Source organism: Musca autumnalis, unplaced genomic scaffold (genome assembly GCF_047663935.1).
Source record: "Musca autumnalis isolate F117 unplaced genomic scaffold, ASM4766393v1 scaffold_4, whole genome shotgun sequence".
Taxonomy (NCBI): Eukaryota; Metazoa; Arthropoda; class Insecta; order Diptera; family Muscidae; genus Musca; species Musca autumnalis.
The window spans coordinates 146,795,142-146,814,196 of record NW_027411977.1 but is presented as its reverse complement, the minus strand read 5'-3'; the positions used below and the strand labels follow the sequence as shown (position 1 = coordinate 146,814,196).

Genomic DNA, 19,055 nt, shown 5'->3' with positions numbered 1-19,055 from the left:
CAATCAATAAAAGAGATTTATTTCTAGTTGCGCCCACGAGTTTCATGTATTTAGATCTCGAATTTTTCCCTTTTTATGTTATCAATCGCCGTCCGTTTTTTCAGTTAAGCGGGAATAAGTCAAAATAATATATTTACTAAAGCAAATAATTTTCAACAAAATGGTAGTAACTCGAAAATTGGTAAGAAATATAACCTGAATCTTCTGAAACTGTGATTATTGCACTTCATGATTAATATTATAGATTTTGTCTGTAATAAATATAATACCCAAAAATGTGAAATATATTTTAGGGTTATTTTATAACCTTAGGCGTTAATGACAATACCAAAAATATTTGTTCTTATTTCAATTTTGTAAGTTTTAATTTATTTTGTTTAAATAATTCCAGACATTAGGTTACATGAATTATTTGATTCTATATAGTATTATTAATATTTATGAATACAAAACACAAAACTAAAAATTTCAAATTCATATAATAATAAAAAACGACAGGTGCAGCAATATTTTCCCAAAGAAAAAACAAATCGACATCGATGTTTCCCTTAAATAACTTATAACTGTTTAATTTCTTCTGTACTGCGATGACTTGTGCTAATTTTAAGACCAGCTTTTCTTTTGCGGGGAAACATGTTTTCATAATAAAGGTAATTGCATATTCTCGAAAAAAGGGACATTGACATCATGGTGATGGTTATTGCATTGGGAACACTGCGCACTCATTTTATCTGCCGACGACAATTGGGTGTTATATTACTGACAATGTTTTCGATTTATAATTTGTCGATCGTTTTTTTTTTTAAATCAATACATTAGGATTATTAACTTAAAAAACAATAAAAGTCATCCACACATACACACTGATAAACACAACGCCAATAAAAATAATGTGGAAAACTGCTTTCAACAGTAATCCATCCCATTCTTGCAAATTGTGATTTTAAGATTAAATATGCGTGTGTGTAGAGCATGTGGTTGTGGGTACGAATATAGTGACTAAGTTTATGTTATGTTTCCATATTGTTTTCTAGGTTTCGCTTCAGCATTTTTTTAACAAGAGGTGATGATGGGTTTACAAAGTATAAATTGATTTAACATTTGAACCCGTTTTCACCATGGTATCCTTGTGTAGTTGATAATGCAAATTTTGACGACCCAAACGCAAAGATTCTCTCAGCTTATGGCCAATTTCAATGGCAGCTTCTTCATTATTGCCATTGGCAGTCCAAATAGCTAAAAACAAATAAACATCGTTAAGGAATCGGCTTTTGTGTTGTCATTAAACCATTGCCACAACTTACAAATTTTGTTCGCCTTTTGACGAATATTTACTACGGCACCACAAATTTGATCTGAATGATCGAATGCTTCACCAATCAAGCATAAAATCTAGTAAACAACAAGAAGAGATTTTATAAAATAAAAAACAGACAAATATTTGTTAATGGAAAAACCAAACAATAATAGAATACTCACCACATCCAACCACAGATTATCCAACTCGGCTTTGGGACAACGATTTAATGTTATAACCCAACGACCACCTTGTTTGTTGGCAGCATCTTCCCACATTGGCCGAATTCCTTTTTTGAAAAGTGAATAATCACTGCCCATTTTAATCTCAGATGGAGGCTTAATGTGATTATATAGGCTGTAAACGAATCGAAATGAAATTTACAAATTAAAAAGATGTCGATAAACTTAGTAAAGGTATTTAGGTATTAAATATGGATTATTTTAAAATTTTATTTATTTATTATTGTCTTTTTAGGACGAAGGCCATTATTTATGACGTTTTTAATTAATTAATTGGATTAATCGAGCTAACATGGCCTAAGGAGTTTTGTATTGAAAAATGAATTCTAGCGAAATATCACACACACAACCATTACGATACGATCGTTTCGCCCGGTGGTTTAAGCCAGGCTCATCAGGCGTATTTGAATGCTAATGGCTAGAAGACAAAGGCTGATTTTGATAACTTCTATTTATACAAACATTTTTACAAATTTGTAATTATGAAGTATTTATTGAAGTCTTTTTTCTTTATCAAGTCACCCTAGTGTCTTGTCTAGGAATAATTTTCTCAATACATACACATATACAATCGAAGGGGGGTCTCCTTCATGAATTGTAATGCCTTCAGTTTTTGAAGTTTTGGATATCATGTCGACTAGTTTGTTGATATGATACATTGGCATCATTATTGTAAAATAATTCAGCATAAAACTGCCAAAAGGGGATTATTTTAAAAAATAAAAAGGTTACCCACAAACTAAAAAACGGCGACAACTTTGTGAAATTTTTTAAACCTGACATTAATCTTTTACAAATTTAAAAATATATAGAAACATTGTGATGACCAGAATATTCAGATTTTTTAATTAGAAATGGCAAAGAAATGAGTAGTTGAATTTTATGAAATTTATAATGAAATAATTGGAAATTAATTTATTAAACATTATAAAAAGAGGAGATAATAATTTTTGTAACTATTCTGAGAATCAGAGTAGTTGTCATCCAATTTTATACATTTTATACTGTTAGATAATATTTAAACTGTTGAAGTTTTAGAAATGCAGTTGCATTTGAATTCGAAATTTGTAACTATATTACACATAAGTTATTTAAAATGGAATTCGAACTATGTAGTATACTAGCCATATATAGCCATTTGGCTTGGCTTTGAAATCAATGAAAATTGAAAAAAAAAAACAGGTTAAGGACTACATTATCATGTATTTAAGAAACTGCAAACTTTAAAGTAGATCGGTTCATAATATATTTTCGTCTTCAGAAATCCCAATTACAAGACAAATTTTCAGATAGTTCGGAACTCTTAACAAAAAATGTTGCATGTAAAGAAAACCTCATAAATGTTAAGATCCAGAAGTTTATACTTGGGGATATATAGATATATCGCGCGTACCCTTTTAGTGAATATGTTTAAACTTTTGTAGGATGGATCGGAAGGTGTACCGATGATAAGCACCATCTTTGCACTTTATCTATGATTTGCAGATATATTACGATACGTAAATATTAGGGCGGCCCAAAAAATGACAATTTCGTTCTTTTACTTTTCGTTCTTACATTTTTATTGTCCAATCGATGAAAAAATTTACCAGTTCAATGTTGTGGCTCAATAACTAATCCTACCGAAAATTGTGAGCCACAACAATGAACTGGTAATTTTTTCATCGACTGGATTTAATTTGAGATTGTACGTCAGTCACGTTTTCGTATAGATCCGGTTAACGGTTACAGCCAAATAAGTTCCAATTTTCCGCTTGGGGTGCTTACTGATGTACCAAAAAATGTATCATTGGGGCCCAATAGCCAAAATTTTAACTTTTTGGAGGGGTGCGGCCCCCAGCCTATTTTTTTTTTTTTGTACTTCTACCCTCTATTTTTTCATTTAATCCAAAAGTCTTACTTTAAAAATAATAAACAAACGTCTTATATGTGCAATTTTATGGCGATCGGTTAACGTTAAACAGTGCCAACCTAGCGATCTTTGTTTTCATAGTAATTTGTACTGCAGGCTCTGTGAGGACGAGGAAGAGACGGAGACGATTGAGCATCTCCTATGTCGCTGTCTAATGCTGGCCCGTAGACGGCATCCATTTTCCACCAAGTCTGACCACAACATAATCAGAAATCTAAAGTGGCTGGGACAGCACAACATTTTTTCAACCACCACTACGCAAATTTATTTAGAAAATTCTCCTTTTAAAGCGTTTCATTATAATAATTAAAGAGAGATTCCGAAAACATAACATTTCCAAATCTTTCAATATTTGAACTGGGTTGGATCAGACTTTGCCGGTTCCATGATCAGCCTTTATTTATTTTTTATTTATTTATTTCAATTCATATTTGCCTAGTCTTTCGACCTTAAGCTGTATACTACATTATAATGTTTATATAACAAAATTAATATAAAATAAAGTAATAAGTAAGGAATATTTAAACTACTCAAACTTTCATAAATATTTTATGGTGAACCATTCCAACTGATGAAAGGAGCTATTTTAAAGGAGGAATATAGCCCATCCGACATATCAAGTTTTTAAATCTTTATGGATATGCCCCATCGAAATAATGATTCAGACCAGACATCTATTTGGATCAAATGTTGTAATTAAGGAAGATTTAAGCATAACCTGCCCAGCTTTCTGTTGTTTCTTAAGATTTATAAAACCAGGTGATGAATCTTTTTTTAAATATTTTCCGCATTTCACTTGATTTTTCCTGTAGTCCCAAAAAGTTGCGTAGATTTCATTTAAATGTCATTCCGATGAAGTAGGATATATTTTTAAATTTCTTACTTTTTTCTTCTTACTCATTAAAAAACTTTTGCTTTAACTTATGTCTTATTGCTGTAACCTATGTATCTTTGGAAAATGGCATTGACCGATATCAATGACATTCATTCAGACGGTTAACCCCGCTAGCGGTGCATGCTAGAGATACAATCGTTTTTTCCATCAAAAGATGAACTGTAGTGCGATTCTGTAACTCTCTACCGATGTAATTAACGACAAATGTCGGTAGTTAGCTATATTTTTTCGGTAAGTGCTACTCTGTCGGTATTTTATGTCGGTAATTATCGAAAATCATGGGTCAGCAGTTATCGACGAAAAAAAAAGAGTCGTTAAGTCGACCGACATAAAACAATTGTCATATTTTAAACCAAAAAATCAATGAAAATCACATTTTTAAAAAATGGCGTTAGAATATATTTCATTGCAAATAAAAAGCTAAGAGGTACAATTCTTTACACATAAAAATAGAAAATTCTGCGACGTATGGAGGATCCTTTCGATCTAAGTGATAGAAAGCTTATGGCACTTTACAAATTGGAGATGGATACATTTTATGAAATAATTGATGAAACTGGGGGTCATTTGGAAACCTCCAGAATTGCGGAAAAGCCTTCGGAAAATAATAACTATTATATTTCGTAACATTCGCTGCCCATATAAAATGTATTGGTGGTATCGCATCAACAATAAAAGAAGGAAGAATATCACCATGGTCGCCATATTCCCTGATAATACGTAATTCTGAAATAACTGTTCAATATACAAATTCCTGTTCAACATACATATATGAAATGTTAGGGTTCTACATGTTCCGTTTCACTCTATATTTGATCGGAATAAAAATACCCCTCCACATCATAAAAAAACAATTCAACCAATTTGTCGAATATTGCACCATGTTTACATTAGAGATTGTCGGGTTAACAACCTTTATGAGAATTTATACGTATACGCAATGGATTGACAATGAAAATCCACTGGATTTAATAAATATGATTATATGCAAAAGGAACATTTATAGTTTTAACTACGATTTTTTAATTTTTAGGTTGAATTTTTCTACATGTAATTTGAAACATCATTTTATATACAATAGTAATTTAAATAATTTCATTAGAAATTTGAAGTGTGATTTTTCCATTTCTACTAAAAATAACAAGAAACGTTTAAAAAATTAGAATAATTTATGTACTTCTTATTGGCTTTTCATTTTGAAACGAAGTGCATCTTCCTTAAAATTCCTCAATTCTACCGATATTCGTCCCTAAATTGTTTGTATCGATAATTTTGATTTACAAAATAGCACTTTCGGCATTTCAACCGAACATGTTCGTTAATTAACGATATCGGTTCGGTAGAAAAAAAGTTACAGAATCCCACTACTGTTCTGTTACCTTCATGTTTTGCATTACATGTGAACTGAAAACATTATCGTTAATGAATTGCTTTCACTTTTCACAATTTCTTTCGGTTTCTTTTATTTTTACTAATTAACGTTGCATGGCACTCTCAACAATAATATAAATTAAATGTAACTTTCCTTTTTCCCAACCAAATATATCAACATTTGCTCGAATCACATTCACAATATCGGATCTTACCTCCAGAAATCTTCGACTGTATCGAAACTGGTGATTTCGTTTTGCATGTCTTCCCATGATTTTGAGCGGTCGTTCTCCAAGTACCACAATGTCCAGGTATTCTGTAGTGGATGTTTAATCAAGTGTTCTGTGCGAACTTCCTCGGTTTCTTTGTTATTTTCTTCCTTGGACTCAGGCCGTCCAGCAGCGGGTGTTGGCTGTGCAGCAGGAGCAGGGGAGTTTTCCTTTGGAGTTGCTGAAGTCTGCAAACAAAAAGCAAGGGGGGAAATAAAAATTGTGTCAGTGTCACTTCAACACAAGGCAAAAATGTCAAAAGCTGACAACCACCAACAACAACAGACCACAGGTGTGGCCGTCATCGATGGAAGATATGCCAATAAGATGAATGCATTTTCTTCTTACTTTGAAAAAATGTGGATTTGCAAAATTTTTCTTTCTATGAAAGTCGTTTTGGAACATCATGACACAGATATTATACCAAATATGCCGTCTGGGAGAACAATATTTACTTTGTTAAGCTAAATGAAATACAAACGCTCTTCAATACAACAAAATTCAAGGTGGGGTGGTTGTGTGCTTCTGAGTTCCAACCGAATACCCAAGAGAACCAGTTACTCTTTAATTACAGCAAATGAAGAAGAACTGATGCAGAGTGGTGACCAACAATGGCAGAGCATGAATTGCCAGCCAGCATACAATAATACACACAGTCAACTCACCCAAGTAGAGAGGGAGAGAATGAATACAAGACAATCAACGTAAACAACGGCAATGGAATAAATTGATATAGCAATAGCAGCTAGCTAAGCAAGAGTGGAAGCGAGAGAATCTGGGTGAGGGTGATTATTCACACAAATACATGTGTTTTCGCTTTGTTTTTGTGGATGATTTGTTGAATTTCTCTTATCCAGACAACAAATAAGTATGTGGGTATCCTTGATTAGTGAGATCGATGAAGTCACTCTCGCCGCTATTTCCGTTAACGCTCTCCTTTTTTTAAAGATGCTACTTCTTTTTGATCTTGGCTTCTTGCTGGCTTAACTTTGGTAAGGGGCATTAACGATTGAACAACCTTTGAAGATTCCGTTGGCAAAGGTACACAGAGTTTAGACTTTGTTTCGAGTAGCTTGTTTTTTTCGAAAGATGAAGATTAACACAATTTTTTTTGGTTAGGGAGAAGAAATTTTTTAAATGCTGGAACTATGGAAAATATGACCGTAGTTTAGGCGAAATTTTTAATAAATAAAAATAAATTTTCTGAAGTTTTTATTTCTTTCATTTGCATTTGTCACAAAGTTATTCCAAGGTAGACTTGATTTCATTCGACAAGTGTTGTGCTTTTTATTAATAATTTTCCAAAATCGACCGTTTGTTTGTCTTATTGTTTCGACGAATAACAAGAATACTGAATGTGTAAAAAAAAGAAAACAAAAATTACAAATCTGCTGATTTGAGAGTTAAAACAACTCAACACACGCTACCGTCCACCCGGTTTGGCGATGTGGAAAGTATGATGTGTGCTTTCCAACTGATACTGACTACTGTGAGTGAGCGCAAAACAACACAGATTTGGCAATACACATACCGTGAGTAAAGAACGTACGCAGCGGCACCAGCCCGTAACAATACCACACGAAGATGACGATTTCGGTGACTGACTAAATGGCAAAGAAGACCAATAACAACAACAAAAGCAGACCGACACAAAAAAATTACAAAAATAAAATGCCATAAACAAAAGAGCGAGGTTCAATCCAACAAAGTACTGAGTACTGTGCATATACGACGTAAGCCTATCTGACTGTTTTCCTGCGGTCGGACGGACTGTCTGCCATGTTGGTTTGTTGGTTGACTACTCTTTGTTGCTTGGTTTCTGTCTATCATGGCCGTCTGTCGTCTCTGGTTGGTTATATGTGCATATTGTAAATTTGTCGTTCTGCCTTTGCGAGTTGTTTGACTAGAGTTGAAATGAAAGTAAGTTGTTGTGCCGTTGTTGTATTCCTTTGGTTTTACTGTTAGTAACCGTTGTTTTACATTCGTCTTGTTGTAAAATATCTGGCATGTCCAATAGTATACCCCCTCTTAATGACAATTAGAATACGTCATATGTTCCACAATTTAAATTACGAGGAAGACATTTTTCCCTCACACACACAATAATCTAAAGGGCAATTGATTTGACTTGATGATGCCTAAGATCCACAATTGCTCCAAGTCGAACTTTTGGGGGAGGTGTATGTGAAACCGGCTCCAAATATAAATAAGGCTAAGGGTATAACACAATATTGATTGGTGCATATAGGGGTATATATATATATATATATATATATATATAAATGGAATATAGTCTTTATAAAAAGGCATATGAATATTCCACAGGCAAACCTAATGCCTACTAAGCGTATAAAGTGAAAAAAAATTGTTGTTGAAACCTAGAAGGATAGGTTTGATGCTGGATTGGCAGCCGCTAGCCGAAAAACTATGGTTTCGGGTCAACCCGGTACGTAAGAACCCGCTGCCGTGGGATTTGCAAAAAAGTTCCGATATAAAAAAGCTTTGTGGCTGTATGGTCTTTGGTATTTTGAAGTTAAATTGGATAATTAGTTTCCATCACGTGAAGGCTTATTTCTAAGAGGAGCAGAATGTGTTAATTTTTCCAATTAAAATTAAGTTTCAAAATACCTAAAAACAAGGGTTACATTTTATGAGGCCATATTAAGACGTGGACTTAAACATCTAGCGAGGAGTATATACCACATTTCAGAGACTTTGCTCCATCTGTAGGAATGTTTTACACCCTGAAACTGACTACCAGATATCTACCATTTTTTGATAATATGGCTAAAACTTTCAAAATACCGAAAATCGGATGGTACCATTATATGGACGTTATATGACAATGTTAACCTGTACCGACGAACACGAACATTTTATACACCAAACGAAGACTATATTCCAATTTTAGCCATTTCGATAATAGTTTCCGAGAAATTAATGTTCTTTCTCCAGATATTTACTAAAATATTTAAAAAAGGCGAAAAGTTCGACACGGTCGAACTTTATATATATATATATATATATATATATATATATATATATACATATATATATATATCCCCTCCACCACGAATTGTATTGAAGTAAAATGGAACAATTAGTTTCATTTCGGCTATGAAAGAACTAAACTCATTTGCCACGTCAATGCTTATTCGAGAACAATACAATGATTTATATCAATGAGACCTCGATGTTCATACCTAGTGAGAATTCGAAGTGCCAAAACTTGCAAATTCGTTAAATCGGGAGGTACCGTCATATTCAGAATTTAACAGCCCCACAACAATATGAATTCACCGCAATTTCAGTCCAAAACTAATGCACTTAAAAATTATTGTGAAGTGTAGAGTTTATTTTATCCTAGAAATGTCATTATAAATACATATTTCTACCTGAATGTTGCATCAAATTCTAATAACGTAAATAAGTTGAATGGCCGAGATTATTGTGGCTTCAAGGGGCCGTGAAATTTGGACATATCTGCCATAGTATTACTCCATAAAATGTTGTTTTTCTCATTGTATTATTTTGGGGGTTTCTTTGTTTTTTGCTTGCTTTCTTTGTTTTTTTATTGTCGTATAAAGTTTTGTTTGTTTTCTTTTTTCGATTAAAATTGATTTTTGATTTTATCTTTGCTTGACTGAGCAAATGCAATCTTTGTTCTCTCTGCTAGTTCTCGTGTTTCTTTTTTTATTTCGCATGGCCAAGTACAATGCACTTAGTCATTTGTGGAGTACAAACGATGTGATACAACAAAAACGTAGTCGATATATTTTTGAGTGATCTTTCAAAGTCTCAGTGAGAATAAGTTTGAATAAAAAATAAGTTGAAAAAAAAATAAAAAGAGTGTTAAGACCAGAGTTACCATTAGTTATCTGGGGATTTGATGGTAATATTCACTCGTTGGTTTGAAAAGTTTACAATAACAATATTTTTAGAACTATTAAAGAGTTATTGTGGAAAATCACTTGATTTGCTTTAGTTATTATTCGGGAAAATATTTCTTATTTACTTTACTGTTATCCTTTACTTCCCTTTAAAGACAGAAGGATAAAAAATATCTATGGGAAAATTTTTCTATGAAAAATAGGAGGAACAAGTAAAAAGTATCAGTCGGCTTTGCCGGCAGAAATAGTATATCCTCAGCTTGTGTAAGTCCCAATTTACATTAGGCGAGTTTACTTGCGGCAATTGTCAGTTTGATGGAGAGAGAGGTGAGGCATATGGTAACCCTTTGCCTCTCAACACCCTATCTCACCAACAAACTGACAATTGCCGCAAGTAAACTCGCCTAATGTAAATTGGGACTAAGTTGAAACTCGTTTTTCTGTTCCAGAATTGGTCTGTTCCAGAACTGCAAGAATCTACCTATTTTTACTATTTTTTCCGATAACATTTTTCCTATCGTAGTAAAAAAATAGTAGCTTCTTGCAGGTTCTGGAACAAAGCATAGAAAAATTTTCATGAAATATGGCGTTCCTAGGTCGAGTTCCCCACTACAGTAATTTTATCAAATTACTTTACTCTATATAAAAACGCATGGAATAATTTCATTAAAATCACTCTAGTGTGGACCGGGACTAAGAAAGTATCAGTCAGCCTATGATAAAAAAGAAGTAAACACAATAATTATGACCTATATAAAATATATTGATTTTGTATCACGAGTTTGTTTCAAAATACGTGGAATCTGTAGGTTCCGTGAGGTGGGTCGGGGCTATACAAATCATGGATATGTATCAACAATTTTTAGTATGCTAACTTATCACTATAACTTATTGAAATCAACGAACAATTAGTTTTATTTGATAGACAAGAAGGTTGTCTTCCGTAATAACAATTAAAAGTGCGCAATATTTGCATACATTAGCAAATGTACGGTTCGAATCCAAAAAAGACCAAAATTTATGTCGCAAAAGTTAGTATACAACGGAGAATCCTCGTGGAACTGTGTAAAAAGTTCTTGATATTTTTGAACAAAATGAAACTAAATCTCTACCTAAGCTCATAAAGAGTATATTAATTGGTTTTAACGGCAGTTATAGTACTTATAGTGACAAGTCCAACGTACACTGGATCGTAAAATCCACAAAAATTTGTCATCTACAAATACAACAACTGTAGCGACAAAATTCCGGGTGTTACTTCCTGTTTATGAATTCTAAAGCCGTGAAATGCTCAGAAAAGCTCTAAAGTTTCAATATGGGGTGATTTTGATCGAGTTTCGACTTGTCTTGTTTGAAAAGCCGGGAATTTCTTACAGGAAACCCATACTTTTGAGGCCATTGTCCTTCTAAAACATGCGATAATCCTTAATCCTTACAAATAAGGAGTTTCCTTTTGAGTTAATTCTCTCACAAATGTTGCCCCTTTTCGTATTCCCACCAAAAGTAAATAGTAGGAGAACCTCAAGATCCGTTGTAAGCCCTACAGTTATACTGTCCTACCGGCCTTTCAGCAGTATCGGACATGCTTCTCGTGTCCATAGTGTCTAATGTCTAATGAACTACTTCTAACTGATCCATTTAGTTGTATTTTGGTCCTAAGTGAAGCGAACACAGTTTTTCAGAACGTTTTTGCACAATCCATGCGTTATAACACCAGAGAAAACTCTATATTAAAATTTTAAATTAGCTATCATATCCTTCTGTGGTGGTGGAGTATCACTGTAGGGCTTACACCGGAACTCGAGGTTCTCCTACTATTTACTTTTGATGGGAATACGAAAAGGGGCAACATTTGTGAGAAAATTAACTCAAAAGGAAAGTCCTTATGCGTAAGGATTAAGGATTATCAAATGTTTCAAAATGACAATGGCCCCAAAAGTATGGGTATCCTTCAAGAAATTCCAGTTTTTTCAAACAGGACAAGTCGAAACTCGATCAAAATCACCCCATATTGAAACTTTAGAGCTTTTCTGAGCATTTCATGGCTTCAGGATTCATAAACAGGACATAACACCCGGAATTTTGTCGCTACAGTTGTTGTATTTGTAGATTACTAATTTTTGTAGATTTCACGATCCAGTGTACGTTGGACTTGTCACTATAAGTACTATAACTGCCATTAGAACCAATTAATATACTCTTTATGATCTTAAGTACAGATTTAGTTTCATTTTGTTCAAAAATATCAAGAATTGTTTACACAGTTCCACGAGGATTCTCCGTTGTATACTAACTTTTGCGATATAAATTTTGGTCTTTTTTGGATTCGAACCGTACATTTGCTAATGTATGCAAATATTGCGCACTTTTAATTGTTATTACGGAAGACGACCTTCGTGTCTCTCAAATTAAACTAATTGTTTGTTGTTTTCAATAAGTTATTGTGCTTTTTATCCTAATACATTTTGGTTTCAACGGTGTATACTAACTTTTGCGACAGACTGTATATAATACGAACATCTTTTTATTTTAAAGCATCTCACATTCATACAATATCGAAAGAAACACATTCATCATTCCCAGGACGGATTTCTTGGGTTATAAATAACATTATTGTTATGATACGACAAATCGGTATCAGGTATGGCGTTGAAATACGAGAAGAGTCGTGGCCGATTTTTTTTTAACGATAGCATATAAAAATAAAAACAAATTAATTTCAAAAGATTTTTTGGCAATGATTAATGTATTGGAAAATAGCTAAAATAAATAAAAAGTTTACTACTTTTATTCATTTTTGTATGACAAATTTCGTGTTTTTATCAGATGACAAATTTTCTATTGAAACTCTGTTAGAGTCCTCTTATAACGATTGAAGCAATGCCAATTTCTTAGTTCTTGTTGAAAAGATGATTTCAAACGAATTATTTTACAATTAAAAATATATACATATTTCTTTAATATTATAATTTTAATTTTATGCGCCAAACAATTATTTTGGTTGTAAAAACTGTAGGGTTGGTTTTTCTCCTGGATTAAAAGTTTAAACATGACTACTAGCACTCGTCCACAAGAAGGGTGATAAGACTGTGTGCTCCAATTATAGGGGCATAAGTCTGCTCCCTATTGCATATAAGATAGTATCTGGCATATTGTGTGAGAGACTAAAGCCTATGGTCAATGAAATTATTGGACCCTATCAGTGCGGCTTTAGACCTGGCAAATCCACCATTGACCAGATATTTACCTTGAGACAAATCCTGGAAAAGACCCAAGAAATGCAGATCGACACCTTCCATCTTTTCGTCGATTATAAAGCAGCATTCGACAGCCCTATACGTTCAAAGGTGTTCCAAGCCATGTCTGATTTTGGTATTCCTGCAAAGCTCATTCGACTTTGTAGAATGACATTAACTGAGACGAGATCCTCAGTTAAAATTGGAAAGAACCTCTCCGAAGAGTTTACTACCAAAAGAGGTTTCAGACAAGGAGACGGCCTGTCGTGTGATCTATTTAACATCCTACTGGAAAAGGTCATACGAGACGCGAAGGTCAAAAGAAATGGAACAATATACACGAACAGCCACATGTTACTGGCTTATGCCGACGACATTGACATCATGGGTCGATCGGTAAAGGAAGTAACTGACACCTTTGCAAAAGTCGAAAGAGAATCTGCTAAAGTTGGTCTGGCAGTAAACGGCGTAAAAACCAAGTTGATGGTATCGACGCGTAATATGTCCATAAACACCGCACCATCTGTGAATGTTGGTACCTATAATTTTGAGGTAGTAAAGGACTTCGTCTACCTCGGCACCGCCATAAACACAACAAATAACATCAGTTGTGAAATACGAAGAAGAATAGTGTTGGCTAACAGATGCTACTTTGGGCTGAGTAAGCAGTTTAGGAATAAAGCCACCTCTCGTCAAACAAAAATAACACTGTACAAAACACTGATACTACCCGTGCTAATGTATGGTTCCGAAGCATGGGTACTTGCTCAAGCAGATAAGGCAGTGCTTTGTGTGTTTGAGAGAAAAATTCTACGAAAGATCTATGGGCCAATCTGTGTTGACGGCGAATATCGGCGTCGTATGAACATCGAGCTGTATCAACTATACAATGACATCAATATAGTTGAACGAATCGAGATACAACGATTGCGATGGCTAGGCCATGTTATAAGAATGAGTGATGATTAGACAGCGGAATTTTATGCAACCCCTATTCTTGGTCCGATTCATGCCAAATTTTGGGACTGGGCATATTTTTGGCTTCTGATTACATTGCAATCGAAACATATGACATATGCAAAATTATGCAAAATGCATAAATTTTTGCATATGCAAAATTAATGCATTTTACATATTTTCTTATGCAACAAATATTTCAATAATAGGTACAAAAATGTCTATGTGTACAATTTTTCTGTTTAAAATTCTCTTCAGACAAGTCAATAAAATAGAGAAATGTATAACCACAGCCACAACCTTCAAAATACCGAAAATCGGGAGGTATCGTTCTATGGGGGCTATATGAAGGCCTGAACCTAAGCCGACAAATTTTAGGTGGAAAGTTTTATACCCCCAACGAAGACTTAGTACCGAATTTCAGTCATTTTGGAGGGATTTTGAGGGCACATCCTTCAAAATACCAGAAATCGGGAGGTACCGTTCTATGGGGGCTATATGAAGACGTGGACCTATACCAACAAATTTCAGGTGAAAAGTTTTATACCCACAACGAAGACAAAATGACAAATTTCAGCAATTTCGGTGGGATATTGAGACCACAACCTTCAAAATACCGAAAATCGGGCGGTACCATTCTATGGGGGCTATATGAAGACGTGGACCAATACCGATAAATTTCAGTTGGAAAGTTTTATACCCCCAACGAAGACTTAATACCGAATTTCAGCCATTTCGGGTGGATATTGAGGGCACATCCTTCAAAATACCAGAAATCCTGAGGTGCCGTTCTATGGGGGCTATATGAAGACGTGGACCTATACCGAAAAAATTCTGGGAGAAAGTTTAATACTGCAAATGAAGACTAAGTACTAAATTTCAGCCATTTCGGTGTAATATTAAGACCACAACCTTCAAAATGCCGAAAATCGGGAGGTACCGTTCTATGGGGGCTATATGAAGACGTGGACCTATACCGACAAATTTCAGGTGGAAAGTTTTATACCCCCAACGAAACTCAAATACCAAATTTTAATCATTTCGGTGGGATATTGAGGCCACAACCTTCAAAATACCGAAAATCGGGAGGTCCCATTCTATGGGGGCTATATGAAGACGTGGACCTATGCCGACAAATTTCAGGTGGAGTGTTTTATACCCCCAACGAAGACTAAATACCAATTTTCAGTCATTTCGGTGGCATATTGAGGCCACAACTTTCAAAATACCGAATATCGGTAGTTACCGTTCTATGGGGCCTATATGAAGACGTGGACCTATGCGGACAGATTTCAGTTGTAAAGTTGCATACCCCTAACGAAGACTTAATACCAAATTTCAGCCATTTTGGTAGGATATTTAGACCACAAATCCTTGAATATATTTGTGCATATGGTTTTGCATATGCTCTTTTTATGCAGATATGTACAAATATGTCAAAATATGCACGATATGCAGAATATGCAAAATATGCAAAAATTTCTGGGCCTAATTCGTTTTATTTTGTAATAAAACGAGTTTCTGTCTAATCAGATTTTCTCTGCGACCATCCTAACCATATATGCATTTGCATAGGATTCCGCAGTCTAGTGATGATGAACCCGCTAAAAAGGCGTATAAATACGGGCCGCATGGAGGTTCTCGCAGATCTGGAAGGCCAAAGCTTCGTTGGAGCGAACAAGTGAAACGAGATATCACAAAGCTACATATCCCAGATTGGGAAAATACAGCAGCAAACAGAGAGGATTGGAGATTTTTTCTTAGTTCGGCTTATGGAACAAATGTTCTGTAAAAGGCCAGCTAAGTAAGTAAGTAAGTACTAGCACTTCTATTAATTTTTGTCACCAAAAGAATTCTTTCAAATTTAATAATTTTGCTTTTAGGTACGAATACATTCATAGTACCAATCAGTCGTTTCGGTACGTCAACTTGCAATTTTGGATACGACTACGCCAACCGTAATAAGGCTGAATAAGATGATATGAAACGTTTGGACCAGTCTCGTTAGCCTAAAGCCTGACATTACAAAAATTGTGTATTTAGGGGGTTTTCAGAATTTTGGACGTGTGAACTTGCCTTCAAAACTGTGGATTTGGATTAAAGCTCAAAAGTGTTGCGGAGGAGGTACCTGAAGGAATGGACCGAAATAGTACATTTTAGATGTTTTTATTGTACACACCCAGAAAGTTGGAAAGACGAAAAGATCTATGAGCCAAATTGTGCTGACTGCGAATATTTGTATTGTACGAGCTAATTCACCGGCAATTAGTTTTTGTTGTTGTTGGAACATCACGAAACCTACGTTGAAGCATAGGTTTGATGCTGGGTTGGCAGCCGCTGGCCGAAACACTATGGTTTCGGGTCAATCCGGTACGTAAGAACCCGCTGCCGTGGGATTGACCGGCAATTAGTAGGATTGAATTGCAACGATTATGTCATGTCATGAGAAGGAATGATTAACAAAACAAAAAAAAAAGGTATGTGAACACTTTTGCTAAAACAAGTAAACGACGGGGCTTCTTGGATGTTTTGACAGATACCAGGGATCATGTTAACAACGACATCATTTTGTTTTCTTATTTGTTTCTTATTTTAAAGTTCCGTGAATTCACTTGAACATATGTCATTATTTTGGAAGACATTTACAAACTATGGGAAGATCCTGATCACGATGATATAATAATTATTCGTGACTAAGTCATGTTACGATAACAAATGAAAAGGTATGTGAACACATTCCTAGAACAATTGTATTTTTCTCTAGATATTGGACTTTATAGTACTGTAATTATTTTATTTTGGAAGACATGTATACAATTTCGGGAAATACTGATTACGACGACATTATTTATTTACAGATTCAAACACATCCGACGCAATAAGATAAAACATGGATAATATGAAATTCCTTTTGAAATAAAATTAAAGCAATAAAATAAAATTGTTGTTCATTAATCTAAGATGTTACTTTGTAATATTGCTCATTTACTCAAAGAGTGGCATAAGTAAAAAAATGCGTCTTCTGAGTTAGCAATTTCGACTTTTTCTATGACTTCTACTTTATCTTGTGTCAAATTTTCATGCTGATATCTCTAAAACTCGACGAGTTACAGCTCATTTACTACGAGAATCGCATAATTCAACACAAAAGTTTTTTGAGTTTATGAAACACTAAAACAAATCATGCTTGGTCTTGCACAGAAACATAGCACTGGTATCTGGCTAGCTGTTTGCAAAATATGGTTCAAATACAGTTGAACCTCGATTATCCGTGAATCGATTATCCGGGAACCTCCATTATCCGTGATAGAAAAGAAATGTTGGAATTTTTACATTTCTTCTATTTTTCGTTATAAACTTCATTGCCCGGGAGTAAAAACACACTTTCCAATTAATTTGATTAAGCAAACAATAGGTAAACAAACGAAAACTGGAAATTCTCCCGTATTACACAATTTGTGTATTTATGGTATCACAAAAACCATGGGACAAAGTCAATTCAGATGAATCTGATGTTGATGATATTATGTATCCTTCTAAAATTTGGTGGATTACCTTAACAAATTTAATAAAAATTGCAGATTTTCACATTATTGTACAAAATTATGCCATTTTTACTTAAAAATATGTTTAAAAACTGCATAAAAGCATTGCCTCCATTATCCGGGAAAATCGATTATCCGTAATGCCTTCGGTCCCGACCATCACGGATAATCGAGGTCCGACTGTAGTTATTTTACATTTTGTGTAATCCGGTTAAGTGCAAACGGGGTATGTGAAGCACTAAAACACTTCAAATCATGCTTGATCTTGGACATAAATCTAGTACTGATATCTGGCTAGCTCCTTACAAAATACGGTCCAAGTAGTTATTTAACGTTTTGTGTAATAATCTTTGTAAGTTAGGAAGTAAAATTTCAATCACCAACTTAAAACGTTTTTTTCTCGAAACTGTATTTTTTGAGATGTGTCACTCTTTGGGTAAATGAACGACACTTTTGGTTTTAATGTTACGCATCAATATTCAGTTGCAAACGGTTTATATGAACACAACAATCTTTTCCGTCATATATTTTTAAATATATCAAAATATAAAGACAAAGCGTGACGTAGACAACTTTTTATTGGAATTCACTTACTATTTATTATTCTACTTTGGTATTAAGTCGATGTGCAGTGGAATGTCAATATGTTGATGGCAAATGAGATTCCAATAAGAATGGGTTCTAATGAGGATATGAATGGTTATTTGTCGTAGAGCACACTATTATTGCAATTTCCAAATGTGATTCATTGAAAGATGAATATTAAAATAACAAGAAATCAACGCCTAAAGCAACACATTGAAATTACTGACCTATAAGGAAGTACTTCGAATAGAACAATTATCGTCTGCAGATACTTCTCAGTACTGCTTTCAACAGAAAAGTAAAAAATGTCAACCTTCTCTTCGGATATCAGGCAGATGATATGAGCTAAGAAGCTAGAGAAGATCCAAGGGGGCAGGTGAACACGCATCGCATTGCTTATGTATAGAAAAATTCCACGACGTCTAGGTTTCAGAACAGCCAGCCCATAAACACACTTTTCTCCAATAAAATCTTACCTTTTCGCTTTCGGTTACAACCATGATGTCAATGGGATTTGTCGCTTTACTTTATTCTGGAATTATTATATTTCGTTAAGCACAATAATCGTAATTATTGTATAAATTTCAATAAATTTTGCTTTTTTCTATTAACAAATTTTAATAGACGACAGTTTGACACATGGTATCAGAGCACCAAGCCAAACAAAGAAGGGTTGCTGACGGCGACGGTGTCGTTGGTATTGGGAGGCGGCTGATGCTGTTTGATAAAATTTTTTTTATATTTGATAAAATTGATAACGTGTTTACATCGTACTGGATTTAGTACTTGCTACACATAAGCTGTGTTCCTTTACTTACATGAGGTTACCATTTCTTACCATTTTTAACCTGTAAAG

The 19,055-nt window shown here is 34.3% G+C and overlaps 1 protein-coding gene across 5 annotated transcripts; it reads right to left on the bottom strand.

The window, feature by feature from the left end:
- Positions 1 to 336: 336 nt before the first annotated feature.
- eIF4E1 (eukaryotic translation initiation factor 4E1) lies at positions 337 to 18,895 on the bottom strand. Of its 5 annotated transcripts, none has more exons than XM_073986083.1 (6): positions 7,518 to 7,938; positions 6,335 to 7,337; positions 5,933 to 6,174; positions 1,480 to 1,654; positions 1,305 to 1,392; positions 337 to 1,236 (listed from the first exon to the last, which is right to left on the bottom strand). In XM_073986083.1, the coding sequence occupies exons 2-6, from the start codon at positions 6,392 to 6,394 to the stop codon at positions 1,076 to 1,078; spliced, it is 726 nt and encodes a 241-aa protein (XP_073842184.1). In that variant the 5' UTR covers positions 6,395 to 7,337; positions 7,518 to 7,938; the 3' UTR covers positions 337 to 1,075. The 5 variants fall into 5 exon arrangements, with proteins under 5 accessions (XP_073842184.1, XP_073842187.1, XP_073842185.1 ...); XM_073986086.1 differs by lacking the exon at positions 7,518 to 7,938 and adding an exon at positions 7,371 to 7,477 and having other exon boundaries at positions 6,335 to 6,450; XM_073986084.1 differs by lacking the exon at positions 7,518 to 7,938 and adding an exon at positions 7,414 to 7,477.
- Between the last annotated feature and the right edge of the window lie 160 nt (positions 18,896 to 19,055).

Excerpts from the sequence above, each read along its gene's own strand:
- eIF4E1 (XM_073986083.1), bottom strand. The coding sequence starts at position 6,394 with ATGATGTTCCAAAACGACTTTCATAGAAAGAAAAATTTTGCAAATCCA. Across the intron at positions 1,393-1,479 it reads ATAATCTGTGGTTGGATGTG|ATTTTATGCTTGATTGGTGA; the intron begins GTGAGTATTCTA and ends GTTGTTTACTAG. Across the intron at positions 1,237-1,304 it reads TCAAAAGGCGAACAAAATTT|CTATTTGGACTGCCAATGGC; the intron begins GTAAGTTGTGGC and ends ATTTGTTTTTAG.